Below are 15,126 nucleotides of genomic sequence, written 5' to 3'. Positions count from 1 at the left end.
ATGCAGGGCAGATATACTCACTTATATCACCAATTATTTCAGATGCAGTGCAGGAAGAAAGATGATTCTGCAGTAAATCGCACTGTCCCAGGCCTGATGAAATTACAGCTCCAGTAGCCGAAACCACCCCTGGAGCTCGGGGGACTTCAGCAGAACTCCGCAGCAGAGGTGTCGAATACTTTTTCCCCCTGGGTTTCAAGCTAGAAACTCTGCGGCGGAGCTCTGCATGAAAGGGGAGGAACTGACTTGGCTTTTCTTCAGTCTGGCAACATCAAGAAACCCATCCCTAAGATTTGTTTGGGTTAAGGAATTTAGCTTTTAATTTAGCTACTGCAGTCCCACAGTAAATAGAAGAAGGGGCTCCTTAAGCAAAGGATTCAGAGTGATAGTTCCTATCCCAAAGCTCCTTGTATAATCGGGGAGATAATACCTAATGTGGGCACCTGAACCAAGTGGTACAAATACTCTCCATCCTTTCCAGTTACGACACCTATTTAGGCATCTCCCCCAGTTAAACAGAAACCCTGCACAATTAGCTCCACTTCAATTTTTAGACACTTACCATCCACTATCACGGTCCACAATCTTAACAACTGTAACAAAAAGTTGTTCAGGCATCGTTACGTAAAATAACCAGGCAGCAACATCACTACTTAATGTTTTCCTATTTATTAGATTTCACATTCCATATATTTACAGACATCTGTAGTGCTCTCTATTTAATTTGGTGGCAACTGTCACTTAATCAATACAATATCGGTTCATACTGTGATTGTACATCATTAAAAGTGGCTGTGAATTTACTGGTTTAACTCTCAGCACTTTTAACTATTGCTAATTCTTTAGCCATTAAGTGTCTTTAGCCAGCTTTATGCTTCCATAGTAATTGTTTTAATAAGTAAAAATAAATAATTTGTTATTAAACTTACCTCAAATAAATGAAGCTTTCAATCATAAAATAGTTCAGGTGTGCTTAATACCCAAGTCACCTACATCATTAGATTCTTTTCAGAATAGGTGGGGCACCCACTGGTGCAAATTGATTCTTTATGCATGTACATAACAGTTCAAGAAATCTCCTTAAATATATCGGCACTGTTACATATTAATGCAAAGAAAATGGGAGCAGCTCAACTGGTAGTTAATTGATTGTCACGTCATCCTCAAGTTATCAGAAATTGTTACAATCCAAAACCAATGCTATTTACAAAGTTTAGTCCTAAGTTGCATCAAAAATCATTATTTAAAATCCATCCCATTCATTTGTTTCAAAGCACTGACAGCTCATACATTTGAAAATAGTAGTAGAAACTAGTAGAAACCAAATGCTGATTGTACTCCAATTTTTTGCAGCTTGGATAAAAGATGTAAATTTTTCATCAACTATAAATCTCAGTGTGCAGTTTTCTAATTCACTTTTCACCGATAACCATCCAAGCTGCTGGAAAAAAGGAGGGGTCTCTCAGGGGGCTGACTGACTGATGAAATCTCTTCCCTGGTACCTTTTGGATGAGGTAGGTAGGCGTGATGCATGCCACTTCAAAAGTGAGCAGGAATGGCTCTTTATTCCAACTGTTTCAGAAACTGACTTAGATTTTTGACTTACGTGACTGTAGCTTGAGCTACCTCTCGTAGTATAACCACCACCGGCACTATTCCTATATTCCTATTTGTTAACATACTCTGTGGGTTGTGCTTAGCATTTAGGGCAGCCTTGCAAACTCTGACGTTTAAGGCTTGACAATATACAAGTATGTACAATATATACTGAGCACTGATTATATACTTTGTTGCAGTAGTTATCATACTTGTTGCACAAAATGTGTCTAAAAAGCTCAGGACTTGTTTTAACTATCTGCCAAGGTGTTGCATTCAGGTTCAAGCCTATAAACACATCATTGTTTGCTTAAAAATGAACATAAAATAAGGTTTTGTGTTTTGAAGCAACAGGGTCATAACTGTAAAAAGAAAAAAAAAAGCCATTGGTCTTTTTACAAACTCTAATAACCTTACTCTACAGTTTCTTTTTAGCCTCAGTCTTAAATTCCTAAATCACTCAGTATTTCTCTTAGCAGAGACCTCAGAAACCTCAGCTAAGGAAATGTAGCCGGCATTTAGCAATTTTAAAGCAGACGCAGCTTTCTGCTTACAATGCAATGTCTTGATAGAACATACAGCTCCTGAAAGAGAAAATATTACAGAAAAAAGACAAAGCATAAGCGTCAGCTTAAAACAGTATGATGCTTTGAGGTAAAACCCCAAGAACTTGGTGTGAGCTGTTACAACTGCAGACCCTCAAGTCCTGTGTTACACTGTATTTGAGGATTTAAAGCAGCATCAGAAAAATTCCTTTAAAATATGCAGAAAAGTGTTAGGAGATAAATTATCATCATCTCTTGAAAAATAAGGAAACCTCAGTTCAGATCCTTTTAACAAAGTTCATATTATTAAGCTTTCAGCTGCATAGACAAATGCCTCTCAAAGTAACCAGCCCCCAGAAAAGTATGTATTTAACTCTTTTTTAAGATGCTAAAAAATAATCCTTGGTTTATTCAATAGCTAGTTCTCCCACAGCTCTTTTTGCTCCAAAAAAAACCCAGAGTGTGGAGGATATAAAAAGCAAACCACATTGGGGCATGTCACAAAAAAGGGTTAAAAGTTAGTCCATGTAAAGCATAACAACCCTTGTTTACTTGCAGACATTAATTTCTGCCTCCAGTAGTTTGTAACAGTTTCTTCTAACACAACCAGATCAATGAATGGACAGATTTTAAATGTTTTATTGCTTACAAGTTGTCAAATAGGTTAAATATCTGGCAAAGGAACAGAAATCCAATTATTTTCAACAGGAATAGTTTTAGGTTTTGGTTGGGGTTTTTTTTCCCCCCAAAAAATAACTTCGTTCATTACATTTTGATAATCTCTAAAAAATTAATGCCTAATGAATCTGGAATACTATTTCTGAGCCTCACCATATTGCACAAGGTTTCATACCTATATACTACTGCTTTTCGTGTGCAAATGTAAGGCAATTATATCATCCCATTGAACAGAGTCTAAAATCCTTTGATCCTGGTGCTTATTTTGAAGTTTTGATTTCCCTGTTAAAACTTCCAGGAGAGATCACAAGACAGAATAAAGTTTGATATTTATTAATACATATATTTGAAAGATTATTTTCTGAATGTAACAAATATAAAAAGTTATCAGTGTTTACAAATTGTCAAAAATGTCCAAAGTACAAAAGGATACAGTACATTAGTTATATGGAAGTGATTGTACTCTCTGGCACTGAAATCATCTTAATACTGTGGGCATGCACAATACACACCAGAAAAACTCATGCATCAATCAGAACAAATAAGGAAGTACGACAGTTTGCTGCTTTCTCTGATTACAAATTCATTGCTTCTGTTAGTTTTCTTTCCTCAGGAATACCATTTACCTGCAAATAGATGAGAATTTATACAATCCATCAGCAGCAGATCATGCTTGAACAACATTGAACTGTCAATTGGTAGCACAGCACATAAATAGTATTTATTAGTCCTTCATCAACAACCACAATGGAGAAACACCACAAGTACAACCCGGACCAAAAGACGACATAGATGTGAAAAAGCTCTGCTTGCTTTCTTCTGGGAAAGGAGAGATCCGGGAAAAGATTGTTTAACTGGGAATTTATCTCTCTGTTTGGGATCTAACAGACTTTATAGAGAGACACTGAAGCTCAAATAATGCCGTGTACAGTGTACATGCACTATTTAGTCTTTTGCATTATAGGAATATCCTATAAACTTTCTCATCTAAGCACCTTAGTCCTCATTAATTTTGCCAATCGACAGACAATTATAAAACTTAATATACCTTCTCATATTTAGGGACATGGTGTAGTGGGCATGGTGGTGTTGGGTTGACGGTTGGACACGATGATCTTAGAGGTCTTTTCCAACCTGTATGATTCTATGATTCTATGATTCTATATTGGAGACCAGTAGCAATTTTCAGCATGTAATATAAACGTTAGATGTGAGTTGTCAGTTTTCATACAATTCTTTCCCAATTATGTTTTAACTTTGTGAAGTTACAGGCTGGATCGATGGGCCGAGGCCAACTGTATGAGGTTCAACAAGGCCAAGTGCCGGGTCCTGCACTTCGGCCACAACAACCCCAGGCAACGCTACAGGCTTGGGGAAGAGTGGCTGGAAAGCTGCCCAGAGGAAAAGGAGCTGGGGGTGCTGATTGACAGCCGGCTGAACATGAGCCAGCAGTGTGCCCAGGTGGCCAAGAAGGCCAACGGCATCCTGGCCTGTATCAGAAATAGTGTGGCCAGCAGGAGCAGGGAGGTGATCGTGCCCCTGTACTCGGCACTGGTGAGGCCGCACCTCGAATACTGTGTTCAGTTTTGGGCCCCTCACTACGAGAAGGACATGGAGGTGCTGGAGCGTGTCCAGAGGAGGGCAACGAAGCTGGTGAAGGGCCTGGAGCACAAGTCTTATGAGGAGCGGCTGAGGGAACTGGGGTTGTTTAGTCTGGAGAAGAGGAGGCCGAGGGGAGACCTCATCGCGCTCTACAACTACCTGAAAGGAGGTTGTAGCGAGGTGGGGGTTGGTCTCTTCTCCCAAGTAACTAGTGATAGGACAAGAGGAAATGGCCTCAAGTTGTGCCAAGGGAGGTTTAGATTGGACATAAGGAGAAATTTCTTTACTGAAAGAGTGGTCAGGCCTTGGAACAGGCTGCCCAGGGAAGTGGTTGAGTCACCATCCCTGGAAGTATTTAAAAGACGTGTAGATGAGGCCCTTAGGGACATGGTTTAGTGGGCAGGGTAGTGTTGGTTGACGGTTGGACTCGATGATCTTAGAGGTCTTTTCCAACCTTAATGATTCTGTGATTCTATGATTCTATGAAATAGTTGAGCATTGTGTCAGCTATTAAGTCTGCATTTTTATATAAGGTTAAAAAAAATTGTTCTTATTGGGGATTCAGATAGTTCCTGAAGAGGACAGTGGTTATTAGACAGAGTCTGCTCTTCAAATTACTAAGTACGGTCTACTGAAGCTTTGAAATAGAAGTATCTTCTTATTCATGGTGGTGACCAATAGTATTTTAATAATCCTGAGTAAATTATTGGGAATTCTCTGTAGAAAAGGAAGAAAATTAAACAATGAATGTCTAGTTCTATAGTTTTTTTGGCCTTAAGTGTTTTAGTTCTGTAAATTTCTTACTTGAACAGATCAATAAAATTGATTGCTAAGTTTATACTGATGCTACTAAAAATCTTAGGAGCACCTGAATTTTGTTTCAAATCGCAACATTCTAAAAATCTAACCTTCTGACAACACAAATCATAGACATCCTTTAGAAGATAAACTGCAAGAGGCACATGCCATCATGTTATGGAAGTGCTTGCAGTGTCATCTGCACATCTGAGTTACGAAGGAAGGTGTCATTGTAAACTAAGAAAAGAGGAGGAAACAGACAGAGGTTGTCTGTCCCAAATACATTTTCCACCCCCCCACCCCCCACCCCGATTTCTGAGAGCTTGTCACAGGTAGCTGTGATGAATATGAAAGAACAGGTGTATTCTACCAAAATAACGTACTACAGAAAATACAGACACGGGCGGATTTTTAAGATCTATTTTTATGGCAGTTCTTCATTGCGACTTGCAAACGACAAACCCATGCTAGCTTATATTTCATACCTTTTTAAAAATTTCTCACTATTGTCAACATACCAGGTGATTTTGCATCTTTTTTACTGCCAGACAGACTAGAATTCTTGTAATAAAACAGTCATAACAGAAAAGCTGAAGTGTGTGACATTTTTATTCTGCCTTCTAAATGCCTGCAGTAGTCAGTGTTAAGAGCTATGCTAAATGTCAACCCAAACCAGTGCTGGAGGCTCTGGTTGGATACTGCCAGGGTCATCCACCATTTCCAATGTATGTATAATAAAGCACACAAATAGCAAAGCTAGCAGAACTGCAGTCAGGTTTTTTTAATAAATGTGGTTTTCATTTCCAGATAACAAAAAAACCCCACATGGGCAGAAGCATCTATTATATACTTGCCTCAAATCTTTGAAATGTTGTCATACGAAATTCTCCTTTAATCCCCGAAAGCAGTAATGAAGAAGAAGGATTTTGAATGAAAAGAAAGAGTTGCTTATGTAACTCCTAAGTTAAAACAAGTCTTCCTCTTGGAGCTGTAGTTCCTATATTATGTTCAATACGTATATACCTGGAGTTTTGCCTAAATACCTCTTTGAATATTCAAAAATTATACTTTGGCCTCTACATTATCCTTGTATGGTTCTTATCCCCTTTCACATGGCTATGGCTGTAGCTTTTTCTCAGACCTGATATGCTAACTAGAGAGAACAATCAGCCTTAGTCGATACTCTGATGGGATCATTCACGATCTCAATACATTAGGATTTGTGAAAATGGTGTAAAAGTGAAGACACGGGAAACCAGCAGCATGGATATTTGCCTCGCCACAGATTCCCCAATATCAACTCTTTATGTTTAGTAACAGCAATAAAAAACTCGTTCTTCAGAGCTTAACTAGTATTGGCGGGAATTAGAAATTTTGATTTCCTATCAAGTTTTAGAGAATCTGACGAATGTAACTGCATTTGGGAATCTGGCTGTAGCATCATGTCGTAATAGAAAATTATTTACATGAGGAGGTTTCCAGCTTAGCTGTACCAGATTCCAGTGTCTCATGCCGAGGCCTAATGTAGCATCTCTCCTACTTGTTCAATCAATCCCATCCCAAAATTTTCATTGATCTATCAAAAACATTCCGGAATGACAATGCTGTAATACTTCACTATATTTGAAAATGGTTTCCACTGTCCATAGACTGTATGCGTTTTGACTACTGATTCCTTTGCACTGGTCACTTAATAGTTACACTATTTTCCCAGTACTGACCTGCACTCTGCTGCTGTGGAATCTGAGTCTGATGTGGCAGGTTCCTACAAAAAACAACTGAATATCTTTAATGCTTCCAGACACATAAAAGTTCAGTATTTAAAATTTGGGGTTTTGCTTACAAAGCAATAACCCACTTTCCCCATGCAAATACAGTTGTCAAAAGGTTAGCCAAGTCAATGAAAGAAAGAAAATTAGTGGTAAGGGGTAGCTCCTATTATTTTACTTGTCAAGTAGGTTCAAAGGCTCAGACTTGGTGAAACGCCAGAGGTAACAAGAATCACCGGAGGTTTCTGATGTTATGCAAAGTTGGTTTCCATAAGTGATAAATAGAGAAAAGGTGACAGTCTTTGCAACTTAATTATTGACTGTGGAATGAATGAATGTTCCACTAGTTTTATACATCAGACCAGTTCACTTATCGAGGCAAAATTACATTTTTGTGTCCTGGTTAGGTGTCTATTTTAACAGCTACCAGATAATTAAGGTTGTTTTTTCAGAAAGGAATTAGGGGTTGGAATGTAGGTGAAGCAGATAAGATACTCTATGTACAACTTAAGAAAGCCTTTGGTACAGGCTTTGGCACCCCAGTCATAAAAAATTGCTATTCTGAATAGAGAAGAAACTGTAGAAGCCAGGGTAGAGCACTTTGCAGCAATTGTACAAGGGATAAATTATACAGCTGTACTTTCTGGGGAGTTGAGCTTTGGGACAGGGAGAAGAAAACACTCTTCTAGCACGTATCTACATTATGAAGGGAACTCAGGGCAAGCATGTGTAAATCAGGGCCAAGTTAGTGCTGGCACTGGACCATGCAGGCCTGCCAGCTGAGGAGCTACCGACTGGAGCTAGCGTCATAGCACGGCGCTGAAAAACAACGCCAGCCACTTCTGAGACCACTGCCTCAGATCTGCTCAGCCCCAGACACCTCAACCAAACCTTTCTAGAAATGCCTTTTTTCCACAGCACAACCGACTTGCCTGAATTAGAACATGTGCAAAGCACTAGATGCATCTGTCTCGATAGTTTCATTAACTTACTGATAAATGAACTTTAAGGGATAGAAATGAATACTTTTCTGGTTTCTGTGTTGGAGAGAGGCTGGCAACAACGGAAACAGCTGAGAGCTATGAGTGTTTTCATTGGCAAGTCTGTATTTATTATCTGTGCAATGGAATATACTCTTCTGTTCAATGTTAACATTTCAAACATAAACCATGTGTGACAGGTAAATGACTAACTACTTGCAAAGTCTGGATTTTCTGGAATGAAACTACCACCAACTCCAAAGACATGGGTTAAGAGGCAGGGTGTCTAAAATAGAACAGTTTTAATTGATTCCTCTGTCAAAAGTAGTTTTTCTCCAAAATATGCAGAAATGTAACTGTTCCATGCAAAGCTCCTTGCCAACTCTGCAGACTGAAACCCAGCCATTTAATTTTATAACAGAAATCTTTCTGCTTGAAATGCAAACATCAGAGCAATCCTGAACGAGAGGGTCATTACTGACACCTCCATAATAAACAAGTTTCAGATGACAAGCACTGAAATCCGTAGTTAAATCGTGCAACATAGTAAGTATTAAAAAATAAAGTAAAATCTAAATACTCACTGCTGTGTTTGCATCAGTGGCATACTGGTATTATCGTAGCTGTCTGTGTGAAGGGGTGGCACAATCTCACCAGTAACTGGGTTAAACACAGGAAGCGTTGAAAGAGGCCATGCTATCTCTCTATTTTTAGACATGTCACGAAGCTCTTTGGTTGATTTCTGTATAGCACTGTGGTGGACCAGCTGGATGCTGTGTCGAAAGGAAATAAAATAGTAAATACATATTTTAAGTGCTCTATCAAAATGGATAGACTTTTACAATTATTATTTTTCTTAAAAATACAAGGACTTTGATGCATGCTACAGACTTTATAGTGCAGCAATTACAGAAAACCTTTACATAGTTAATTTAATAAATATTGGATTTATTTAATTTTTAAATAGTAATTATTCCATTAGATTTTACTATCTGGATAAGTATATCCTATATATAGGATCCAAGACTCTGCAATTTATGGCTAATGTTCCATTTATCTGCTGCAGTTAAAATAAAAGTTTTGGTTAACTCCTGATTCTTGTGGTAGATTCATAAAAACTCATAGATTAATTTTAAAACACTCCATAATACAGGCACTGGATACCTTCCAGGATATTTGTTCTCCTGTCCACTGCCTTTAAGATATAGGCTGGGAAGTTCAATAACCAGGAGTATAAGTTACATATTAACATATTTATTCTAACAGCACTATTTTATTTTGAATTGACAGTCGTTAATTTCAAACCCTTTTTATTCTGGTCTTCTATCCTTGCCAAGACTCTGATTTAAAAGCAGCTTTCACATTTATGAATTAAACCATGGATTAGAGAGAATGAAAGAAGATTATGACACACGTGTATGAAGCATGACAAGCTACTGAGAATGAAAATTAAATGGTAAAAGAAAAATAACAGGAAAAAAGACACTTACTCTGGTGTTTGCATGTTTCTCTTTTCCCTAAAAACAAAACAAAATTTATGAATTAAATAATAGCATTGATAGTTGGAACATTAAATCTATCTGATGATGAAAATAGTACATGATGTAGAAATGCTGACAAGGTTATTGCTAAACGCAACTTGGCAGCATTCGCAACTGGGTTTATGATGAGGCCTTGATGAATGCACGTATAGAGATGTGATACTGATGAGAGACACACACAGACACACACACAGAGAAATGAAAATGCAAGTTAAAGAACAAGCTTCTGGCTAAAATAAATTCTGTGACAAAATGAAATTGTAGTTTGTGTAAGAAATGGCAGAAATTACGTTACTTGCTGCTTTCCTTTTATGTGTTTTTCTTTTATAATATGTCTAAATTCAGTTCATATCCTCAACCAGATTTATTTTATAAAAGCTAGCATTTTAGAAATTACTTAATATTTTCCTGAATCAGTGATCCTTTATTAGTATTTTATTTGTTTAGGGCATTTTGGAGAGTTGTGCGTATGTGGAGATTTTGTGGAGTTTTGTGCATATGTTGAGATTTTTAACCCTTTCAGCTAGAACAGTTAAAGGCCCTATATCCATTCTCTTGGAAATTACTGTATGAACTTAGATGAGAAATAGTTCAATATTTCAAGCAGTTATCTTTTGGCCTGTTTTAAATGTTTTTAATGAACTGAATGGAATTCCTCTAACAAATAGTCTTCTATGCATTATAATCTTAGAAAAATCTACAATTACTTATTAGTGTGTTAAAGTACTCACACTCCTTCCCGTCGGCAGCACATGATATAGGCAAGTATTAGAAAAAGCACCAGTGCTATTGCCGAGGGCACTGCCAGTGTAATTAGGAAATCCGAGTAATAGTCTCTGCTTTTCAGTGTATCAGAAGGTGGCTTGTATTCTCCACCATCAGGTAATATTCCCTCTCCACGAATCACTTCCTGAAAGGTGGAAACTTGTTTTGTATTGTCAACCTGATACCCAGAAAAAAAAAAAAAAGAAGAAAAAAAAAGACAGTTATATAACAAAGTAATAGAGTGTAAAAACAGGCAGTATTTAACCAGCCATAACATATAAAAGAATCCATATTACACATTTGATGAATTCTATACAATTTCATCCAATCACTTTTTTTTAATCAATAAAACTTTACGTTTCGTTGAAAGCTTCCCATCAACGTGTTAAGTAATATCACTTTATTACTGTATCACATTATCACATTATTACTCTATTTTATGCCAATTTTAGGGATATCTCACACAAATAATGTTTGAGTAAAAATTCAGTAGACATATTTATTGCAAACTAATCATTTGATACTGACTTCTGTTTGATGAATTAATCCATTCCTTACTAGTCTTCCTAAATAACAATACTGCCCTCTCTTGTATGAAGGTGGTAGAGATGAAGAGTGGAGTACCTATGGATTTTCTTCCTCCTCCTTCCTACTGAGCCTTGCATCCAAGTGCTCAAAAAAGCAAGAAGCACGAACCGAGCTGCTGAGGACCGAGCAGCTCTATTGCCTCCCCCACCCACGCAATGCAGGAAGCTCCCCGACATGAGATGTGCATTCCGTTGATCAGAGCCAGAGTTCCAAAGTTTTTCTACCTCCTAATTCAACTAACCTCCAGAAGGCTGCATTCCTAGTCAGAAGTAATTTTTAATTTATTTTTTTTTAGTCCTGTATCTAATGTTCCTAGAAATACAACCTTTTTTTGCTACTGAATTTCCTATTGCAATTTAATTGACTGCCTTTCCCATGTAACTCTTCAATTTTCTGCCTCCATTTTCTTGTTATCTTCAGTTAGATATTACTGTTACATTTTATCAGTGTTAGTTTTAAAACTCTCTCCAGATCAGTAATGAAAATATATTTGCCTACATGCTTAGCCTTTTGACTGACTGCTCATTGAGAAATCTTGCAAGTGATGGTCATTTCTTTATAATTTACACTTTAAGTCATAACATGCTGCCTTAAAACTTATGCAATGGATGAACAGGTCTTCACGGAATGCTAGAAATAATGTTATGTTCAGCTTCAGATGCACACACATGTATATAGATATTTATTTTTTAAGTGCAAAACAGTTTGACAAAAGTTAATTTATGTATTCTTCACTCATTAAATTCTGCAGAATTATTTTGTTCTGAATTCTACATGGCTGCCTAGCTGAATCTCAAGCCCTAAGCAGATGCACAAAAAAGATGTATGCAGCTACTGATGTGACTGACAGAAGCCCGTACACAGTGTGAGAACAAGCTATCAGAAAGCAGCGTTAAAAGGAAAATGTATTAAGTTGTCCCTCTTTTCAGTATTTGGGACCCACAAGCTTAAATCTACTCTTTGATTTAGGTGCTAACCGCCAACATGACCTCATAAAAAGTGGGAGGAAGAGGATATGATGGTTGTATTTTCACTCACTCATCACTGGTCTCTGTTGCAGTTATGGGAAACGGAGCTCAACTCCCTCCCAATCCATGGATCTTGGGGGACTTCCTGCCCCTTGGCTTGCCTTGTGAAAAGCAGACTGTGATTAGATAGAGGGAAGCTGGGCTCTGTTTTCCCTTTGATCCACCAGGTTACAGCATGCAGCAGCAATGCTGTTGGCAACAGTAAACCCCCGTAAGACTGTTTAAATTCAGTTATCACGGCATACTGCCAAAACAAGTGCCAAGTTCAAGAACGTTGGGTTATAGGCTGCTGTAGAAAATTACGCTTCTCTTTGAGAGCCTGTTCCTGTTACACAATCTCTGCTTTTCTCGAAACAGCACGACAACACTACTTCATGATTAGTTTACGAGCCACTGTTACTATTGGACGTTTTTTCTGGAGAAGTACTCCTAACCAGCTGCTCTTCATTCTGCATGGGTACTGTTGATTATTCTTGCATTAGTGCACTATTCCTCTGCGGCTCCTTTTGAAATTCACCCTGTATTCCAAGGCTGATTCTCCAATTTCTCAAGACCCTTCTCAATTCTATCCTGTCCTTCAATGCACCTGCAGATCCTCTCAGTTTCATGGGGCCTGCAAATTTAATTTAATAAGCACATTCCATCATCCAGCCTATTCAGGAAGAATGGCAAGGAATTATTAATAATTTTGCTATGATTATAGCTATCCAACCTGCTCTCCACTAGGTCCTAGCTTCATCTAGGCCATGTTCCTGAGCTTGCTTATGAGACAGTATCAAAAAACCTTACCAAAATGAAATGACATCTGCTGCTGCACCTCTGTTGACTTCTTTCTTGTAGAAGGAAACCAAAGACTTGACATAGTTTGTTCTTGACAAAGGCTGACTGCCTTCTACTATTTTTCAGGTGCTGGTAAGTATTGCTGTGTACACATGTACCTTTTGCAACTTCTCAACAGAAAGCCAATAAACAGTAAATAATCTGGATATTCTTTTGAAAACAAGTATTTTCCAGCTTTCTAACAGCTTTCCTCATTTATAGTGTGTAGAAAGAAAGGGTTGGAAGTTATCTAATCAATTTTGTGCATGAACACCTTTTCTCATACTCAATACATTTTTTACATTGTACAAAAGCCTTTCATATCTCCCTTTCAGTTTCCTCTTGGTAATGTCTGAAGTAGCTGAACAATCATCTAAGCTTATGTACCTTCACCATCTTTGTTCAAACTTACTTGCAACGTTCTCTTCCAATACTGTATCATTTCTTGATTTTCCTTACCAGAACTAAACAAAAATAACCTTAAAAAGCCTCTTTGGGAATTATACTCCTTCCATGGCAAATAGTCTAATATTTGGTTATCATTTTTCTTGTATTCGACTGAGAAGAATCTTCCCATTTATTTTGATTTCATTAGTCAACACTATTTTCTTTTCTTTTTCAATTTTATTTTTAACACAAAATATGTTTTAGACAATTTTCAGAAAGATTTTTTTAACAACATAGAAATACTATTTAACTGGTCAGTGCTCTAGACTCAATATTTGGGAAAACATATATATACACACACACACACTTCAGGAAAGCAAGTGTAACTAGCAGTATTAACACACTGAATTAATGAACTACACCTACCTAAATGATTCTCTCATTACTTTTAGTTCTGTAAGCCCTAGAGTTCCCTGGCCATTTATATAAATCTCCGCTACTGAAAATGAATATAGTGGTTTCACTGGTGCTCAACTCTAACAGAATTCAGCCCACATAGCAAAATCCTTTCACAATCTTAAAAGTGTCTGCTAGATGGAAAACAATCAGTCAATGATAAAGTGGAATTTGGCAGAGCTGTCTGGCCAGGCTGGCAAAACGCTTACCTAAATCATGTCTGGCATAAAATATTGTACTTCTACAAACATCATTTTTATGCAATAATAAAATAACTCACCAGAGAGATTTTACACCAGTCAATATGGAATTGAGTACGAAATTTTTTATCACAGGTTATTACAGGCTCCATTTCTTGACTGCATCTCAGCTGATTTTGTGGATTTTCCACTTCTCGTAAGCACGAAGAGAATGGAACATCCGCCCCAACCATAACATACACACTGCAGAAAGAGATGAGTGACAGACTGTCAGGATACCTCTCACAAATCCCCAAAGGACAATGACGTACTCTTCCAAACATTATTATTGTTCATGGTAACATTCAGCTGTGCTTTAAAGACTAAAATTACTTTTAAAAATTCTTTTTCTTGATAGTATACTTTATCTAAGCATATGAATAATAGACTGAAATCAAAAGGATTTTTCTAGCTACTTATTACAACTTATTCTGTTTTGCTGCATAATGTAAATGTTTGCTCACTATTAGAGTTGTCAATTTCTACGAAGTCATAGAGCTCCAAGTGTAAGTTCCTCATGTAAATAAAGCTATACTACTTTTGAAAATCGCATTAAAAGAGTATAATTTTATCTTAAGGAAATCTTCAGTCTTGCTCAGCATAATATTTTAAAGTTCTCCCCATGTTTTCAAATAAAATTCATGAGGACTAGTTATTTCTAAACCTAATACTAATATGAAGCTGCCAAAGCCCCCAGCTTTTCCCAAAAGATTCCATACTGTAGCTATGCACTGCCAACAAAATTTGCAGAATACTGAAAGCTGAATGTAAACTTAATACTTCATTTAGCATTACAGTACACAAAATAAGAGCTACTGCGCTGTATTACTCATTTTCATACTTAAATATGTAGAATGCTGCTGGAAAATACAGTCTGCTGCACCAGGTAGTAATGTACCAGTGGATCCTGAAACATAAATTACGTCATGGTTGCCATTTGGTATATAAGGCATTATCTGACTAAATGTTTGAAATGTAGCCACTTGTTTTAAGTGGTTCTGCTATTACTCTGGCTAGTACAGACGTTGCTTTCCTTCTTTAGATGTGCTCAGAAACTCCAGATGCACAAAATGGCTCTGAAACAATAATCTTTTCTGCGCACATCTTGGATTTTGAACCCTCAGCCCTTTCTTAGATATTATTCAATACAAAATATCTAAAAATAACTAGGCATCTTTATTTTTGCCAGGGAAAAGCACTACCACAACCATATTTTGAAAAGACTGAATCCTTATTAGTTTCTAATTGAAGTATCATATTTCAGAACAGAATTTATGGTTATGAATCACAACTGGAAATAGTGCATTCCTGCAGTTTATACTCAGTAACCTAAAC

The 15,126-nt window shown here is 37.3% G+C and overlaps 1 protein-coding gene across 14 annotated transcripts in view; it reads right to left on the bottom strand.

Moving 5' to 3' along the window:
- Positions 1–3,131: 3,131 nt before the first annotated feature.
- SGCE (sarcoglycan epsilon) overlaps positions 3,132–15,126 on the bottom strand; it is a 32,937-nt gene continuing 20,942 nt past the window's right edge. For 4 of the 14 annotated variants that reach the window (XM_075143736.1, XM_075143735.1, XM_075143731.1 and 1 more), the window contains 6 exons: positions 13,833–13,995; positions 10,241–10,452; positions 9,459–9,485; positions 8,553–8,741; positions 6,941–6,984; positions 3,132–3,445 (listed from right to left, as the gene is read on the bottom strand). In XM_075143736.1, coding sequence (XP_074999837.1) covers positions 3,429–3,445; positions 6,941–6,984; positions 8,553–8,741; positions 9,459–9,485; positions 10,241–10,452; positions 13,833–13,995 — 652 coding nt within the window. In that variant the 3' untranslated portion in view covers positions 3,132–3,428. Of the gene's footprint in view, positions 3,446–6,073; positions 6,109–6,940; positions 6,998–8,552; positions 8,742–9,458; positions 9,486–10,240; positions 10,453–13,832; positions 13,996–15,126 lie in introns of all 14 variants that reach the window. The other 10 variants (XM_075143741.1, XM_075143733.1, XM_075143740.1 and 7 more) reach the window with 6 other exon arrangements.

This window comes from Calonectris borealis, chromosome 2 (genome assembly GCF_964195595.1).
Source record: "Calonectris borealis chromosome 2, bCalBor7.hap1.2, whole genome shotgun sequence".
Classification (NCBI taxonomy): domain Eukaryota; kingdom Metazoa; phylum Chordata; class Aves; order Procellariiformes; family Procellariidae; genus Calonectris; species Calonectris borealis.
This window is presented reverse-complemented; position numbering and strand designations above follow the sequence as displayed.